Source organism: Physella acuta, unplaced genomic scaffold, assembly GCF_028476545.2.
Source record: "Physella acuta isolate Inbredline_101_S28 unplaced genomic scaffold, ASM2847654v3 ptg000412l, whole genome shotgun sequence".
NCBI lineage: Eukaryota > Metazoa > Mollusca > Gastropoda > Physidae > Physella > Physella acuta.
This window is the reverse complement of record NW_026731931.1, coordinates 828,719-846,824: the sequence shown is the minus strand read 5'-3', so window position 1 is coordinate 846,824 and position 18,106 is coordinate 828,719. Positions and strand designations below refer to the sequence as shown.

General features: G+C 33.9%; 1 protein-coding gene across 1 annotated transcript in view; it reads right to left on the bottom strand.

Moving 5' to 3' along the window:
- The window catches only part of LOC131942565 (deleted in malignant brain tumors 1 protein), a 34,249-nt gene extending 21,544 nt beyond the window's left edge, over positions 1 to 12,705 (bottom strand). Inside the window, exons 1-2 of the mRNA XM_059302460.1 lie at positions 12,602 to 12,705; positions 3,286 to 3,488 (exon numbers count right to left, since the gene is read on the bottom strand). Coding sequence (XP_059158443.1) covers positions 3,286 to 3,488; positions 12,602 to 12,705 — 307 coding nt within the window. The remainder of the gene's footprint in view (positions 1 to 3,285; positions 3,489 to 12,601) is intronic.
- Between the last annotated feature and the right edge of the window lie 5,401 nt (positions 12,706 to 18,106).

Sequence of the window (18,106 nt, the reverse complement as noted above, 5' to 3'; positions counted from 1 at the left end):
TATGTTAGTTAGATAAAGTAGGAAGTTGATTGTTTAAATTGTAATAAAGGACATTATATTTCATCTTAACCACCCCCACACTCACATTTAGTGGTACTGCTTTTCCCCACCCTCAAAACTGACGGTAGATCCTCCAATCAACCCCATCCTAACAGTTATGTTTGTTGTTACTTTACTCATGTAAGTATCGTTATTATTATTCTGTTATATTTATTTTATTATTAACATATTAACAATCGCAATCTGTACCCAATTTTCTAGATGTAGGTACACATCACGATCAAGACATCTCTAATGTGTTGATTCCTAGCTTTCATGATTCGTAGTGTTATGTATAAAAACTAAATAATTTCCTACGAAAAAAAAAATTACAACGCATATTTAAGTTTAAGAAAAAATCATTGTATCCGACAAAAAGCTCCAGGGAAGGAGTGTGCATTTGTTTTAAATGTTTTGCATCACTAATCTAATTTATTTATCAGGCGTATAGAATAAAGCTTTTTATTGTGTTAAGCCAATATTAACAGTATACACATCTATTACACATTACGAGTTACGAAATGCAAAAAAAAATATTTTTAAATAAGGTTGTATGTATCCTTCTTTTATTGGCTATCCGACAAATGCTAATATTAGTCTACTACTTACAACGCTTTTTGAAAATCTATTAGTCTAAATATATTTTTATTTTTCGAATCGAAAAGCTATTTACTTTAATTTTTTGAGAACTATAATAACAATGAAAATAAAAATAAAATAATTCTTAAATTAAGTACATCCCTTTTAAATATAAAAAAGCAGATCCATTTTCAGCATCTAGATCTAGATATTACTATTTCTAACAATTTGATATTTCCTTTAAAGTACATGAAACATGGTTTACCAAAATTTTACGAGTAGCGATCCCTTTTATAAATAGTTAGTGATCAGCGACCCCCTTAGTATTAAATGTCGAAATTAGTAAATAAATTAATATACAATAAAATAAGATTCACTGTTTTAATGCGATGGGTAAGATTGATTGTGACGCTAAATCTTTTACTTTTTTTCTGAAAGCCTGATTTTGACCCAAACATAGACAGCGTATCATCAATACACACCCCACAGCAGTTTTCCCATTGTACTTCTCAAGTTAAAAAAAAACTATTTGTTTACTCCATGATATCTTCACTTTTTGCAGTAGTTTCAAGTGCACTACAAAATAAAAACTCTTCTTTATTTATTAACTTGAAAAGCAAACAATAGTGCAAGCTTGATTTCATTTAAAATGTATTATTTAACATCTACGGACATGTATGCCACACGCCGCTGAATAGTGTTATTAGACAGATATATTTGCTGCATCTTTACTGCACGGGGATCCCCAAGAACTAATTTCATCATCTTTAACATGCAAGGTTTGATGATTTTATGATATTTTCTCCAATTGCGTGAGGGTTTTTTTTTGCTTGGCGATATCTAATGCGATTTCATATGATGCCTGCACTAATGCTGTATTTCCGTGGTGAAAACTTTCTTTTTGATCGTCTCTGACGTTTGCAACTAGCTTCATGCCGACGAAAGACCTCCATATTTTTTTGGTGTGTACGAACGACTCGTCTTAAAATGACTAAGAACAATCTAAAAACTTCAATACTCTGTTCATCAACCAAGAAAACAAACCCCCTCAGAGATCTCGAGATTAAAGCAGTAAAAAGCTAAAACGGAATAAGTAATAAAATAAAAAAATTAGAAAAGTATAAGGAAGTATTGGAGGAATCGCTCTCTCTTTCGTCATTTAATATGAAATTAATCAAACTTCTGCATATGCTAATGCCTACGCTTATTTTTACGCGTATGTTTATGCTTTGTTAGGCAAATTGATGCGCATGAATGCTGTTGCAGGACTATATTGAACGAGTGAAAGTGTGACGCGGTACGCAAGATTGTGACGTTTTAGTGGATGATTGTTGTTGCCGGTAATGAAGCTGAAAGTAGTCTTGTTATTGTAGTTTTGGGTGAGGACGTAAATGTATTCAAGTTATAATATCGCTTGTACAGGTCGTTATATGTACTATATGTGTAATAAACAGCAGAGTCAACTAAATTCATCCTATCAAGGGATTTGTATGCATTTATGTCGTCGTGCTTTAGGATGAACTACTGAATGGCTAGAAAGAATATAATGGTAGTGTAAGCCCTCTCACTGCATAGCTTCGGCACACATAATCCCCAGTTATAACATTTACGCTTATGCTTAAATATACATGATATATATTTTTTAGACAATTAATGTGCATTTTCACTTTACTATGTATTTTTTTTATATTACATGAGTCACTAATCTTAACATACATAGTCATATGCTTTTTCTTTCTAAAACCACTTTCATTTTCTACACACCAAAAATCAAAACGCATATTTAATTTGAAAAAAAAAAACAGTGTCCAACGAACCTATTTGGGAAACAGCTTGCCTTTCTGACTTTAATAGGCATATAGGGTATACAAAAACATTTACCGTGTTAACAATATATATATATATATATATATATATATATATATATATATATATATATATATATATATATATATATATATATATATATATATATATATATTTATATTTATATTTATATAAGAATACACGTTATGATGCGCTTATAAACTAATTTTTCAGTAAATGTGTACGTACTAATTTTATTGGCTGTCAAACAAGTGTTATTATTAGTCCGTTATTTATTTTTAAAGAATCTGAATGCTTTTTAGTCTAAAGTTTAGTACATTATTGTTATTGAAATGTCATTTACATTCATTTGTCAATAAAAAAAAATAACAGGGCAATTAAAAGTTTTAATTCCCGGTTTAAAAACAACCCTCTCGAATATTAAATAAAGAAGTCAAGCGGATCATGTTTTAGCCCCTCGATATTACAAATCTAACAATCTCATTTTTTTATATTCCTACTAAATTCTATAGAAAATATCATGATAGTGGAATGTCGGTAGGTAGTCAATTTAGTATTTCTAAAATTGCTGTTTATTAAGTACGGGTCAGTCTAGGTGACATATTGATAAATGTAAATGCTACTGGTGGGGTAGCTATAGATTATTTACAAAGGAGAGAGAAATCAAAGCATGTTACCGTTAAGCTTATCTGCAAGTAACTGATTTAATTTACATGTGATTAACAAAACAACAGTTGTACTTCCTCAAATTTGCATTTATATTGTAGATATTTAAGTTCATACACAGAATAAATTATCAAACTATTATGTATTCAAAGATTTTAAAAATTAAATACTTACCTAAAATTTTATAGGTAGCTAGAAATGTGGCATTTCCTGATGTCTTAAATTCCACATGCATGAAGTTTGTTGTTGATAATGTCAGTATTTGCCGGGCTGTACACATTTTCCCAAATGACCTAAAAAGTGTCGACGGTCCATCAAATATCTCAATGTAATCAGCTGCACAGATTTCATTTGTACCCATATCCATGTATGTTAGGCTAAAAAGATTAAGTATTATAAATTAAAACATCTATTCATTTATATCTATAATAATAGTTTCGCTATTCTGTCACAAGCAATATTAAAACGTTCAAAGTCAAGCGAAAAACGAAACCTGACGTCACATGGAACATGTAGTAGGAAATAGTCTAAACAAGGAAAAAATACACATATAAATTTTTCTGGGAAAGAAGGGGGGGGGGGGACGGACATCGGTAAAAATACATTTTCTATATAAATCCTTTTTAGTTTTAGGGGACGGTAGACGCTTCGAGGATGAGGGGCTCTGTCTCAAAATCCCCTCCACCTGTTGATGCGCCTGAAACAAACTCTAAATGCGACTTTTGTCATGTTTTAACTTGGGTGTAGGGTTTAAGAGTATGACTGTCTATATTTAGTATCAATGTGCAGTAACTTCGTCTAGATCAAACCTAATTCCAATTAAAGTGGCGATTCTGGATAAAAATCCGTTTTCAATGACATTTGTCGTTTCCGGTTAAGTTTGCAGTTGAGGTGTTGATTTCGGTTTTGATTTCGGTTTAAAGAAAAGAAAAAAGACAACACTATCAACCTAGCGCCATTTGTATTTCTCCCTCAACGGGAGATTTTTCTCGTACTAAAATATGTAGGATACTAAACTAGATATTTCTAGTCTGAGCGACTGGGTTCTGTAACTATTGTATTATTAGCTTTACGGGGTATTTTAATTTAAAGGCAAAAGAAATTTTAGATTCCAGTGTTGAAAGCTTTTGTTATAAAGCAATATTATTGAGACGATATTTTTATCAATTTGTATATTTAATGCAATGTTTTATTCGTGAGGGTTTATATATTTCTATTAAAAATGTTAGGCTTTTTTTTCTTTTACGAGTAATCGATTTAAGAGCCTTATTTTTTGGTATCCGAAATATGTAAGTATGTGCGATTCAGTTACAAACTGGAAGTTTAGGCTTTTCTTTATCATAGTTCAAAGCGAACAGGATATATCTGATGGTGAAACGATAATTACTTTTTAAAATCTTTTTAAATTCTTGAATATTATTATTCGTTAGTTAATTGTTATATGTATTTTCCGGTTATTAAAGATTAATACTTTAGGACCACGTTTATGTTTTCCAGGATAATTTGATGAAAGAACTATAAAGTTTTAACTTAATTATGTCCCTCGCATTGAGATTATTTAATATCCCTTTTCTTGGTGATAACATACATTTTCATTATTATTGTTAATGGGCTGATATTTTCCTCATATTTAATTTTAATATGACTTAACATTTAGCTTAAGGACGTAAAGTCATTATCCACCTTTTCAGTGTTAAATGAAATAATGTTTACTTATAATGTTTTCGTTCCGCTTCTACCAGTTTCGCCTGTGTGTGTCTATTTTATCTTACATTGCCCACGGTTATGTGGAGTGTTGGTTTCGACTTTTTTACTTTCTCGTATATACGAAGTATAGAGAAAGTCTTGTAAGTCTTGCAAAAAAAAATCGACGATTTTTACAAATCTCGACGATTTACATCTCACTGATACGGAAAAACATAATTTTGCAATCTTATCCGTATGTCTGTGTGTCTGTCTGTGTGTCTGCCTGTCTCTGTGTGTGTGTGTAAACACGATAACTTGAGTACCGTTACAGCTAGGTTGATGAAATTTAACACATAAGTATTTTATAAAAATCGTAGATCCGTATCGACTTCTGAGCGATTTTCGATAACCGGAAGTGGTACTTTTTCTACTTTGAAATGTTCAAAAGCCTATTACTTGAGTACTATTTCGGATAGATAAACGAAATTTCACATGTAAGTAAAAGATCTAATTTTCTACCTTCTGTCAAATTTTGAGAATTTTTCGTTGACCGGAAATACTTATTTACGCTACTTCCGATTTCTCAAAAAACTAATGTAAATTTTAAAAGTACTAATAATATTGCGCACTATTATGCGCTTTTTTATTCGCGTTCACTTGGTGTGCAATTAATTTGTCTACGAGATTTTATTCTATTTTTAAAACTTTAAGTATTTAAAATGGATTAAAAATCATGTCTATAGCCCGAGTTCCCATCCCCTGTTATTTTATATAAAAATATTCGAGAAAGTTTAGGGGAGATCACTCCCGGTTTATTTTAAAACATTCTACACATTTAGAGTTAAATACACTTGTAAGAACTACATGTTACATCCTGTAAATTGTTGATGGGGGCGTGACAACTAGAAGGTAAAGCAAATACAGAAAGACAAGGCACATCTATTTGAATTTTACCCTTAACAACTGACAAGTCTATCGCACTTTTAAATTGTCGTATTTTTCTTCCATCATAGTAACATAGATATGTAACTCGGATTATGGTCGGATAGGAGTAAGTTTGATTGCTATTTCTGAGAAACTCAACTCGAACCGTTCGGCAGATGATGTTCGTTAGATGGGTACATCAACTCATCTCGTTGAGGAAAGTCCAAAACCAAACAACCAAAAATTATACAGATATTTCGTCAATACTGTGAAAAACGAAAACAATAAATCGGGATGATCTCCCCTAAAACTTTCTTGAATATCCATATATAACCCTACGGGGGATGGCAACTTGGGATATAGACAATATTTTAAATCCAATACTTAAACTTAATTGCTTAAACTTTTTAAAATACAATAGAATCTCGAAGAAAAAGAATTGCACACCAAATGAACGCCAAATAAAATGTGTAGAATATTGTGGAAAATTATTAATACTTTATAAATTCGCATCGGAAACAGCCTAAATTACTATTTTCGGTCAACAAAGTTACTCAAAGTTTGATAGAAGGCAGAGATATTATTCTTATATATGAAATTTCATTTATCTGTCTGAAATAGTACTCAAGTTATAGGTTTTTGAAAAATTGAAGGTAGAAAAAGTTTCACTTCCGTTTTTTGGAAATCGCTCAAAACTTGATACGGGTCTACAAATTTGATATGATTCTTTTATATGAAATTACATAAACCTAGCTGTAACGGTATTCACGTTATCGTCTTTACAGAAACACATACATACACATACACATACAAACACAAACATACGGACAAGATTAAAAAAATATGTTTTTCCGACTCAGGGAGGTGTAAACGTCGAGATTTTCAAAAATATCGATTTTGTTTTTGCACAATTACAATACTTTCACTTTACTCTGTAAACGAGAAAGTAAAAAGATAAACTGTGTCTTTACATAGGGTTGGCAATGCAAGAACAGCCTACAAAAACATATTTTGGGTTGCCGATATTTAATAGAAACATAATCATCTCGAACTCAATAGTAAACTTCTTTTACCCCTCGGAGTTAAGTCATAGAGTATAAATGATAAAATTAAATACAGTCCTTGATAAATGAATGCCTTAGAAATATCTAATGAATCCGCTGGGCATAAGATCTTCAATAAAATTGTGATTATGGCAGCGGATGAAACAACTGCCAGCTGACGAAAAGACCCTCCAAAGAAAACAGAAATTGATTGGCCCCACTCCCATCTAACATGAATCCAGAAGTAAAAAAAAATAAACGAGGTCTACCACGTAAGACTGGAAGACGACAAAATGGAAGCGTGCAAACATCTTGGAAACTACCTATAGCTCACTTATTCAATTACTGTATGGGCACATTTATAGAATCATTTAGAAACAAACAGGAAAGACTTTTTTCTACCTATATTGATATTTTTACTTTAACTTAGTTTTATTTTCTTATTTTCAGTGTATTTAAAAGCTTGTTGCTATACACGGTTTAAAATTTGTTTTATTTTCTACTTTCTAGTGATCCATAAGTTATGGAGTCAGATGATCAGAAAGGCAGCAATAAAACTCTTTTTTTTTACAAATAGTTATGAATTGCACTAACGTTTATTATGAATCACCTTACTTTTACAATGAAATTAATATATTTGAAAATATTAAATAAAATCTATATTTACATTTTTTTCAAAAGAACTGAGAAATTATAAAGGAGAAAAGGAGGGAATGGATCTCTCTTATCAACAGGGACTTTTACTTCTTGAGAAAGAACCCGGAATTCAGCTGGTTGAGATGAAGGACAGGAGACAGTACATTGAAATAGATGCTAACTCAAACCTATTGTGTTTTTAAATTCTGCTATTCAGTGGATATTGTGACATACATTATGTCAATTTACCAATAACTATTATGATTGTGGTTAAGCCAATAGTAGGGTATGCAATTGTGAGTTTTGGCTGATCATTGACAGGTTACACATATGGTTTGATTTGTAAATTTCAGTATGCAGGTCAGTTGGCCACATTATGTGGTGGATAAAGGTGATCAAGTAATAAAAATGCAATGTTATTCTGTAAACAATTTCGTAGCTTACTAGAAAACTACATTTTTTCACGTTTCAGATATAGCTAAAGTTCAATTATATATTTCACAGCTCACTAGACTATTAAGGTGATCTAGTCGATGTAGTTGCTTACATTATGTTATTGAATATAGTAATATATGGTGTGATTTAATTTTGGTATCGCACTTATTTTCGAATCCGTTTGATCAATTTTTAATGACTGATTAAGCATCTACTGAAATTAAAAAAATAGATAATTTTTGTATTGTTATCAAAGGGGGACGTATTTGGAAAGTTTGAAAGAAGTCGCTGTATTAAAAGTAAGTCTAAATTGAGTTACAAGATTTAACACAAACCCACAAACAAACAAACAAACAAACAGACGTTTCGAACTAAATACAAGCTTGTAAAAAACGGGCAATAATACATTTAGAATGGGATTTCTTGGATGATCTCTGCATCTCTACATTCTCAGAAAATCAGCAGCTAATGAAGAAGCAGTTAAATCTGTCTAATAACTGTTTTATCTAACACGTCGATTAAGTTAGAAAAATTTAGGATTATATGCTTTTAAAGTACTAAAACTGTGTGGAAACCAAATGTCACAGAATACAAATCATTCTTATCAATGTGAATTCTATTTTGCTTTATGGCTCATGGACATGGAGGGAAATACTTAAAACAAAAAACACGCTTCAGGGCTAAATAGAAAGAAACATAGGCAAATAATAATCTTACGTTGAAGACGATATATCTGATATATCCACACCCCTAATGAACACAAGCAGTTGAGAGGTGAAACAGCTGTCCAGCTACTCATCCATTGCAATTAAAAAATAGTTAAACGTACTTGCATTTTCGCGATTTTAGTCAAGATGTTTTCACCAATGTCTGCAACACGGTGGGCAAAGGTATTTGCACCCAAAGCTACATTTTCAAATTGTTTTGAATTTTCTGGGCAAAGTCCCTCAGCCATCTCAAACAGAATTTTTTTCCGTGGACAAAAAGATTTCCGCGGGCCGGATAAGAGGACTTTGCGGGCCGCATCCGGCCCGCGGGCCGTAGTTTGGAGACCCCTGCAGTAGACGACGACCGTCTTGTAACGTGATCAGAAGCTTTACTCCGTGTATTAGTACTACGTCAGCCCGGTAGAGGGACATTCATTTATAAGGCCCTACACCCATTCATGTCGTTTAAGTTTAGGCAATGAATATTCTCTTAAGTCGGGAGTCGGCGTGGTCGAGTCGGTAAAGCTCATAGTTGCTGAACCGAAAAGTCTCGAGTTCGAACCCTCGGGCAGATGAGGCTCGTTAGCTGGGGACAGCCACTCATCCAGGAGAGACAACTCCAAAATCAAACAACTGCTGCCTTGTAGCTTGTTCTTGGTTGCACAAAGGCTATGGAAGCAAATCCAAAAAGAAAAGCAGGTTGAAATCCGAGTCAATGGCCTCAATGCCGCATAACCAGTTGACACGTAATCCCTAATTGTGATGGAAGCATGGTCGAGTCGGCAAAGCTCATGGTTGATAAATTCGAAAAAAGTCTCAAGTCTCTGGCAGATAAGGCTCGATCCCTCCCAACACTAAAATTAAGAACGAAGAAGAAGAAGATACTGTATATTAAACAGGGTTACATACCTTTTTTATCTTTTATATTTTTGGCTTAAATATTAATAATTAAAGAAAAGAAAATATAGAAGAATAAATGCTACTAGATGTGACGTTACGGTATTTGTTGGTGACAGGTCTTTGTGACGTTTATGACTGTTTTGTTTCTTCTGTTCGATACACGGACCTCACTAAATCTTCTGTTGTCTGATCTAGCTCCCAGGCTGACCGATAGTAATATATATTTTATCAGCTTCTTAACATTTAAATGATATGGAATATTCGTCCCTACATAACCAATGTTACAGATTTGTTATCGTCTTTTTACTACACAACTTTAAGCTGACACACCCACAATAACAAAGTTATTAAATTTCCTTACAATCAACACATAGTTTCAGATATTTTCAATACTAAAATAGTTAATATCATTTATCAGTAAAGTTACCAAAAAAAAGCGTACATTTTCAAGTATCTTCACATGAAGCCTCACAACCCTCAATACACGGAGCAAAAGCGTTAAACAAAAACCGATTTTTTTTTTTAGAAACAACATTAAATTAGAACTGTCTGTAAATGCTATTTAAATACTAATGTCTTAAAATTATAAGATAAACATTACTTGAAAGCTATAATGGTTCCTCTGCGTCCTCGAATAGTCCATGTATTGTTGGTTGCAGGAGAACTCGAAGTATTTCCTACGTTGGTTATCTTTCCAGTTGTGGCATTTAAGACCTCATTTAAATCTATAAAACAAATGTTTACATTTCAAAGATATATTTACGAAATCTCAAAACATGAATTTTCCTAATAGGATCATGTGTAAATAAAACGCAATTACGGAATTATTACATAACATAGAGCAATGTAAGCTTGAGAAAAATATCGAATCGGGTTTAAATATAAATTTATTTTAGCTTTATAAGAATAAAAAATAATTGGTTACCAAAAAACGTAAAAAAAAACCGACCATTAATTCAACAAAAAACTCGACATTCTTTCGAAAACCGTTGGGCTTATGTAAGCGCATTAACATCTGATCTCGTAATTTTCATACAATCCTGATTTATTGTCGTAGTAAGCTTATGTTAATACAAGGTGCATAGATAATTTTAGAGTGTATAGTCAAGTCTAGACTCTTTAGGTAGTCGAAAAAGTTGCTAGGCATAAAACTGATTACACTATTCTTTCTATTAAAAGTATATGTTTATGAACAGACAACATAGGCACAAAATACGGAAAAACGATTATTCGGTTTAGATTGCAACAGATCTGAATGTTGCTTTTTTTTTACTACAAAGCAATACTGCTAATGGAAATATGTGCTTCATTTGTATTGGTCTGTTTAAGAGTGAATTACATAAGTGTGTTTCTTTATTGTACATTTTGCTTACATTTTCCGCTGGTTAAACCTTTTGTACTGTACAAAGTCAAACTTTACTGATAATGCGAAAACATTAACAAAACCTGGAAGATCCTTTGATCTTTTCTAATTTGCCTTAAAATGCAAATAAGACTTTTAGATCATTGGTTCCCAAACTTTTTTCAAGTGACGACCCCATTTTATAAAACGTAAGTGAACCGCGACCCCCATAGAATTTAAAGTCGAAATTAGTAATGAAATCAATAAGCACTAAAATAAGATGTTCTTGAGTCTTTGAATATGAACTATTCTTGCTAACTGTTTTAATACGATGAGTAAAATGTCATGTTATTAACTAGCCTCAACATTCGCGGTTACGTTTTTGTTAACGCCAACCTTATGTCATTCTCAAAATTAAATTTCTTTCTCCATTTTAATTTTTAGTTGGAGAAGTGTTAGAAACTAAAACTCGAAAGGATTTCACGGTCGGAATCCACTGCATGATTCACGGGTATGTCCTCGCCAGCAAGGCTCTTCCAACCCCATAGCTAATAAAAGTCGTAAATTATATCAAATATGGAGCTCTAAACATCCGTCTGTTTAAAGAACTGTGCAAAAACATGCATACAGATCACTTTTAATTCTATGTGGGTCGCGGTTCACTTACTTTTTATAAAAGGGGTTCCACCGCTTGAAAAGGTTTGGGAACCACTGAACTAGAATGATAATGTGAAAAATTATTTGGTCTTTTTAGTTTTAATTTGGAACATATGTTGACCAATGTTTATGTTTGGCTGAATATTTACCTCTACATTAAAATGCAGTATTATGTTATCTGTTACCCTTCATGTAGAATAGATTATTCAGTTCACATAACCATAACGTGTTATAAGAGGATTAAGTCTTACATGAATTCGAGGTTACATTTGTTTAACGAGTAATAATTTAAAGACCATTTTTTGACACAATATTAGGCAGTAGCGTAGCTAGGATCGTTTTATTGCAGTGGCGGAACTAGAAAAAAAGGGGCCACCATTTTGGCCCTCCCCCACTCCTCTCTCTCTCTCTCTTTATATATATATATATATATATATATATATATATATATATATATATATATATATATATATATATATATATATATATATATATAGATGTAACCCTCACTTAGTGGGAATGCTTTTACCCCTTGAAGTGTTTTGGTTAAGATGGGCTGACCCTGAGATGTAGGACACACTGACACCGACAGTTGTTGTCAAGTACTGGCTTTATTCACTGCATCGAGCCATGACGGCGATGCAGAACACAGTAGTACGACGATTACAGATGAATACCAAAATAGGAAAAAGGAAGTAAAAAACTGAAGAGAGAGAGTGAGAGACTGTAGCCTTCATTGGATCTACATCTTGGTACCGTCACCGTGTCCACAGACAGCTGCCTTGCGTGTGACTGACTACCCATAGTAACAGGTAACATCGCGCACAAGAGTATGCAACACAACTACGTCAACAGGGCTACGGCCCCACAGGGGCCGCAACTCAATGAATTAAAACTTTATTTGTTATCCGCCCTTGGCTGGTAACCATATGTGTTACACAGCCCCCCTCACAAATAAATGTACAATGGAAGTTACATTTACATTTACAACTCAAAAATAATTGTACTTAAAAAATTCAGTACAGTAGTACACAGACATTAAGTCCTAACAAATCAAATATATTATTCCCGGCAAAACGGTAGAGGCTCCAGTGCTGGTACTGGTCACCACTTGATGCGCCAGGTTGAGTCGCTCGACGGGTCGTCGTTGCCGGGTTGACTTCCGCAGCTCCGCTGGTGGTTCTGGGTTGATCAAAGAGTCATCCTCGTCCGATGCCTCGTCCCTCGCATTCACCTCGTCCATATGTGGGGCTGGCCTGACCATCACCTTTTCTTGCCCGTCCCGGGCGACCACCTCTGGCACGAAAGGCGTTGCGCCTGCCGAAGTCTGGTTGGGATCACCTTGTTTGCCAGTTCATCACCGTCATCTGTCTTCCTGGTTGGGATGATCTCTTTCCGGCGCTCCCCCTCAACTACTGTTGTTTCTGAACTCGACATTGTATAGTCGGGTCGCTGCCAACCACGTCGGCCTCTCCACCTCTGCTTGTGTCATGTCTGTCTCCCAAGCGACGATCTTGCTCGCGCTGAGACTAACATTCATGGTGTGGCTGTCTACCCTCCTCACGCGCACCGTCCGGCTGCAACCCTCCTCCACGGCGGAACACCCGACAGCCGTACCTACTGCCACTAGGCGAGGTAACCTGAGCTGTGGTTGCTCGACACTGTGCTGATCTCGGTGGCGTAAACTTGGGCTGGGAGCTTGACAGACCACGCATCAGCATCCGCTTCCCGACGCTGATGGACTGTCGTTTCCCTGCTGCTGACCCCGTTGCCTAGCTGCTTTCCTCGGACAGTCGCGGACATAGTGCTCTCTGGATCCGCACCCGTAACAAGCTCCTCTGGAGGGCCGCTGTTTCCGGGCTAGGATGTCTGCTACCTTCTCCGCCAGACGGTCGAGTTGTTCCTCCGTGAGCATCAGCGGCGTCGTCTCTTGGCGAACAGCTGCCGTTACTGCGTCGACCTGGATAGTCTTGTTAGCTGATGCCGTGGCTACGACTGGGGACTCAGTTGTTCCATCCAGCCTTTTAACAGCTTTCAGGACGTCCTCCACCTTCGGACTGGCTTCCCCTGCGAACACAAATGTGCCGCAAAGTTCGAGCGCCAGAAGAGCTGAAACCTCCTTGCAGAAGGTGTGATACACCTACTTCTGGGCGTCGGCCGCAGTAAAAACACGCTGCTGGTTCAGCCTCGTAATCTCTGACCACAGTCGGCAGAGAAATTCCGACGTGACTCTCTTGGTTGTGGAGTGAGTCGGCTGAACTGCAGATACCTGTCGTCGGCACATCGGGTGTCGCCAAACGCGCTTTGTAGTAGGCTTAGCACTTCCTCTGGACTCGTAGCCTGCTTTACCTGCTCATAAGCAATCCCTCTCAGGCTGCCTAAGATGCGTCGCAACGGGTTAGGAACGCTGGTGTTTTCGCAGCAAACATTGCACTTGGGTTTCCCAGTTCGGGAAACTCACCTCCCCTCCTCCAGTATATATATATATATATATACACACACACACACATATATTTATATATATATATATATATATATATATATATATATATATATATATATATATATATATATATATATATATATATATACGCGATATAATACAATAATCATCTTCATTACTAACAATGTGATTGAATATTAACTATTACTTAAGAAAATACAGCCTCTAGTCAGCTTTGACAAATCTAAAGGATTTTCCTGAACTTTATTTTTTTCGGGATCATTATTTGTTTGGTCTACAATCTAAGGAAGTTTTCAAACTAGGTTTTCAAACTAGTTTTATCGACTAAGTGAAGTGTAAAACGTAAAGATTGTTGAAAATATTGATTTCGATTCTTTGCACGATTCTAACACGTCCTCTTACTTCATATACGAGAAAGTACTAAGAGCAACCAAATTACGAATAAAAACATTCTTTGCCTATAACGTTAAATACTCTTAAGAGTAGTTTTGGACTTTTAAGTTAAAATGTTACCTCTTATCTCGTAATTTCCATAAAAGCCTTTATATCTCATGTAGCCATCAGTTTTGAACTCAATGAACATATAGTTGCTGGTTGAAGCCATCAGCCCAGGGGAATCTGACCAACAGAAGGTACCAAATAACGAAGCCGCATTTGTAGGACCATCGTATATTTTAAGGTAGTCATTGCTGCAGTGGCCCGCCAATAGAAAATCAGTAATTCTGTGGTTAAAAAACAAACAATAAATTATTTGATATATATTAGATAACCACAACCATTTGCATAACATATATAATCGTATGACAAAAATCACTTGTGTATCCGTCGTATATTTTAAGGATATATCCCACAGATGAAAAAAAATTGTATTTAACATGTAAATTAATAGCTGTTAACCTATAGACAAAAATATTATATAGCCGCCAATAGCATTTCTGTTTGCCATGGAAACCACGAAAAGGTGTGAAAACTAGCACCTTTTTAAACCTCTATAACGTTGTTACCACAATGTATTTTAAAAATCAGATAAAAGATTAAGATTTCTCAAGCAATTGTATACATTTCTGCGTTTTGTCATTGTGATAGCTTGTATTCAATTTTTAATATAGCTGTGCACATACAAATATGAACAAAAATTATGGGGTGGTGCTAAATAAGTATCAATGTTTCCTAGAGTATTGGAGTAAACTTTATGTACAAAACTATTATTGAAAATGGTATAATGCTATGCCAAACGGTTCCAGAGCCTTAGCAATTTTAATTTTGAATTTTACGTTCAAATGCAAAGTTGAGAAAAATTGAAAAGAAGACTGAAAATGGCACTGTACGATTCCTCTTAAAGGAAACAATAAACGACGACCTTTTTATGTGAAAGGTCCATTTGACTAATAAATACATGTTGATTTTAGTTATAAGTTTCAGATAGTTTTTATATAAGCAGAAATAATGTATGCATGAGAGACAATAATATATTCACTTCTTTTTCACCTAGTACTACTCTAAGAACAATTATTAACTAACCGGTTTAAATTCTGTTTGTTGGCCAGGTTTCTCACTTCAATATAATGCCTAAAACAATTAAATTTAACTTACACAAGTCTACTAACTCTTGATAAAAGTCAACCACCAAATCTTGTGTTCAGCGCTTGAGGATAGACACACGCCGACAGCCCGACACGCCCCACCCCCGCATGATTTCTAATGATGACGAGTTAGGGTCCGATGAGAAATATAGTACAAATGTTCATTCAACCTTGAGTAACACATCCGTGTGGTTAGGGTTGCATTGTTGCAGTGTGCATTGATGCATGTATGCAATGATCCATTGATGCGTGGATGCATGGATGCATTTATGAATTGATGCATTAAAGCACTGAAGTATTATGAATTGTTTAAATGAGGCATTTTTTTTGCTTATCCATTCAGTCGTTCATCCGTTAATCAGTTCATTCGGAATTGAATTTTGATTTTTTTCTGTAAAATATTAATTACGGACGGCTTTTGGTTCCCCTAAATAATTTTTATTATGCTGGCCGAGAAAACTGTATACATTTTTATGCGTAAGTTTTGATATGCAGATGTATACATTCAAATCAAATGTGAATAAAATGGTTAATTTCTTTTAATTTCTAAAATTGGAAGATGTTTTAAGTGAATCTTGTTTAAGATAACGTCATTAGTATTGTATATCACTTTCGACATTCGATTTTTGATTCTTCTTTTTATCATAAAATTTACGCCATTAGTGTTGTGTACTTTCCGTGGTAATTTTTTTTTTTAAATTAACATTGTTTGATACAAATATTTTTCTATTTATTTCGTGTGACGTCTCTCTTTTTGCCAGTGTGCTACTCTAGACCCTTCACAACTATAGACACTTCTCGAGTTGCATATTATCGATTTGTTTCAACATTCGACTATTATGCATTTCTTTTTTGTGTTTTTTTTTCCAGTCGTTAAATAAAATTGTGTTTATACATTTGATACATCAAAAATTTAAATTTTAACAATTGTTTCTGAAGATATTGATCGCGTAGCCTATATACATATGTTGCAGCCAGACAGAGGAAGAGATAGAGGAAGAGAACGAGAAATAGAAAATTGCGCTCATGGGCTTTTACATATTAGGATAATATATTTATCAATTTGTATATTCATAATTGGTATATTCTTGAATTTATATACTCACAGATTAGTTTTATATGTATATTCATATTTTCAAAAAATACTTAAAATTGCCAACCTACTTACATAACTATATCTTGTTCCTATTTCTATTCCTTATCCTAATCCTACTCCTAAATATATTCCTATTTCAATTATTGTAGTAATTTTAAGCTATTTTTTCATAGGAGTACACATTACCCAATTTCCTCTTACTTGCATTCATTCAATCATTCAAACATGCACACATTCATTTATGTTGCATTGATATATTTCTATGTCATGTTTTTATAAATTGATATATTTTTGCATTCGTATCATAATATGTTTATATATGCATGTTTCTGTGTCTACGTAGGATATATCTCAATTGGTATATCAATATTTTAAAATATTCGTTTTATCTGTATATTTATATTTTCATACATTCGTTGTTTTATTTTTATTTTCCCATTTTCACAGGTTTCTATGAACACTTTAACGTTAACATGTAATTGAGAAATGTAATAAGCAAACTTACTTAAGAGTGATGAACGTATCAGGATTGCCCCATATAGTCCAGGTGTAAAACATGTTGTCGAGGTAACCCAGTGGATATCCAGGACTAGAAATGAAACCTTGAGGCTCGGTCAGAGTGATGTTTGTATCTGTATGTTACATTACATTTATTAATTTTCATTTTGAAACGCAATGATACAATACTCTATACATACTGATATGTTACCATCAGATAAACTAATATTTAATAGTTACTGAAAAGTTTACTTTTTTTCTTTTTTTTTTTTAGTTTGTAGACGTTCAATGAAATAATTATTATTGTTCCTCTATTTTATGCATATTTTACTTTCAAAATCCGTACGCAAAGTTTTTAGATATGGGTATACAATACAATTTAGACAACTCTTTGTTTTCATTCCAGGCCTTACACAAGTTTTTAATCTTTACATACATCTTGGTTTTCTTTTAAAAATTACGTACATTTTTTACGCTAAAAAACGCACTGTACAATAAGGGAGTATGTTTATCTTTTTATTGGCCATGAAACAAGTGTTATTATTAGATTTCTATTTATTTTCATATTATTTTGAAAACTTAAATTTTTTAATTCTGGCATAAGTACATCCCTTTTAAATATAAAATAAAGCATTGAAGCAGGTCCATTTTCAACCTCTGGATATTACATATTCTAACAACCTGATATTTCTTTATATGCCTACGACATTCTATCTAAGTACTTAGAAAATATCAAGATAGTGGCATGTAGGGAGTTTATTAAAGACGGGTGAGTCTAGATCACACTTTGTCACTCTAAATGCTACTGGTGGGGTGGCTAAAGATTTTATTCATGAGAGAGAGAGCAATTAAAGCATGTTGTAACGAATAAAAAAAAGCTTATTAAGCGTATTTGCAAGTAACTGAGTTAATTTAAATGTGGTTAACAGAACAACAGCTAGGCGTCCACCAATTTGCATCTATATGGTAGATACATAAGTTCATACACAGAAAAAGATTGATAGACTATTCAGTATTCGTAGAT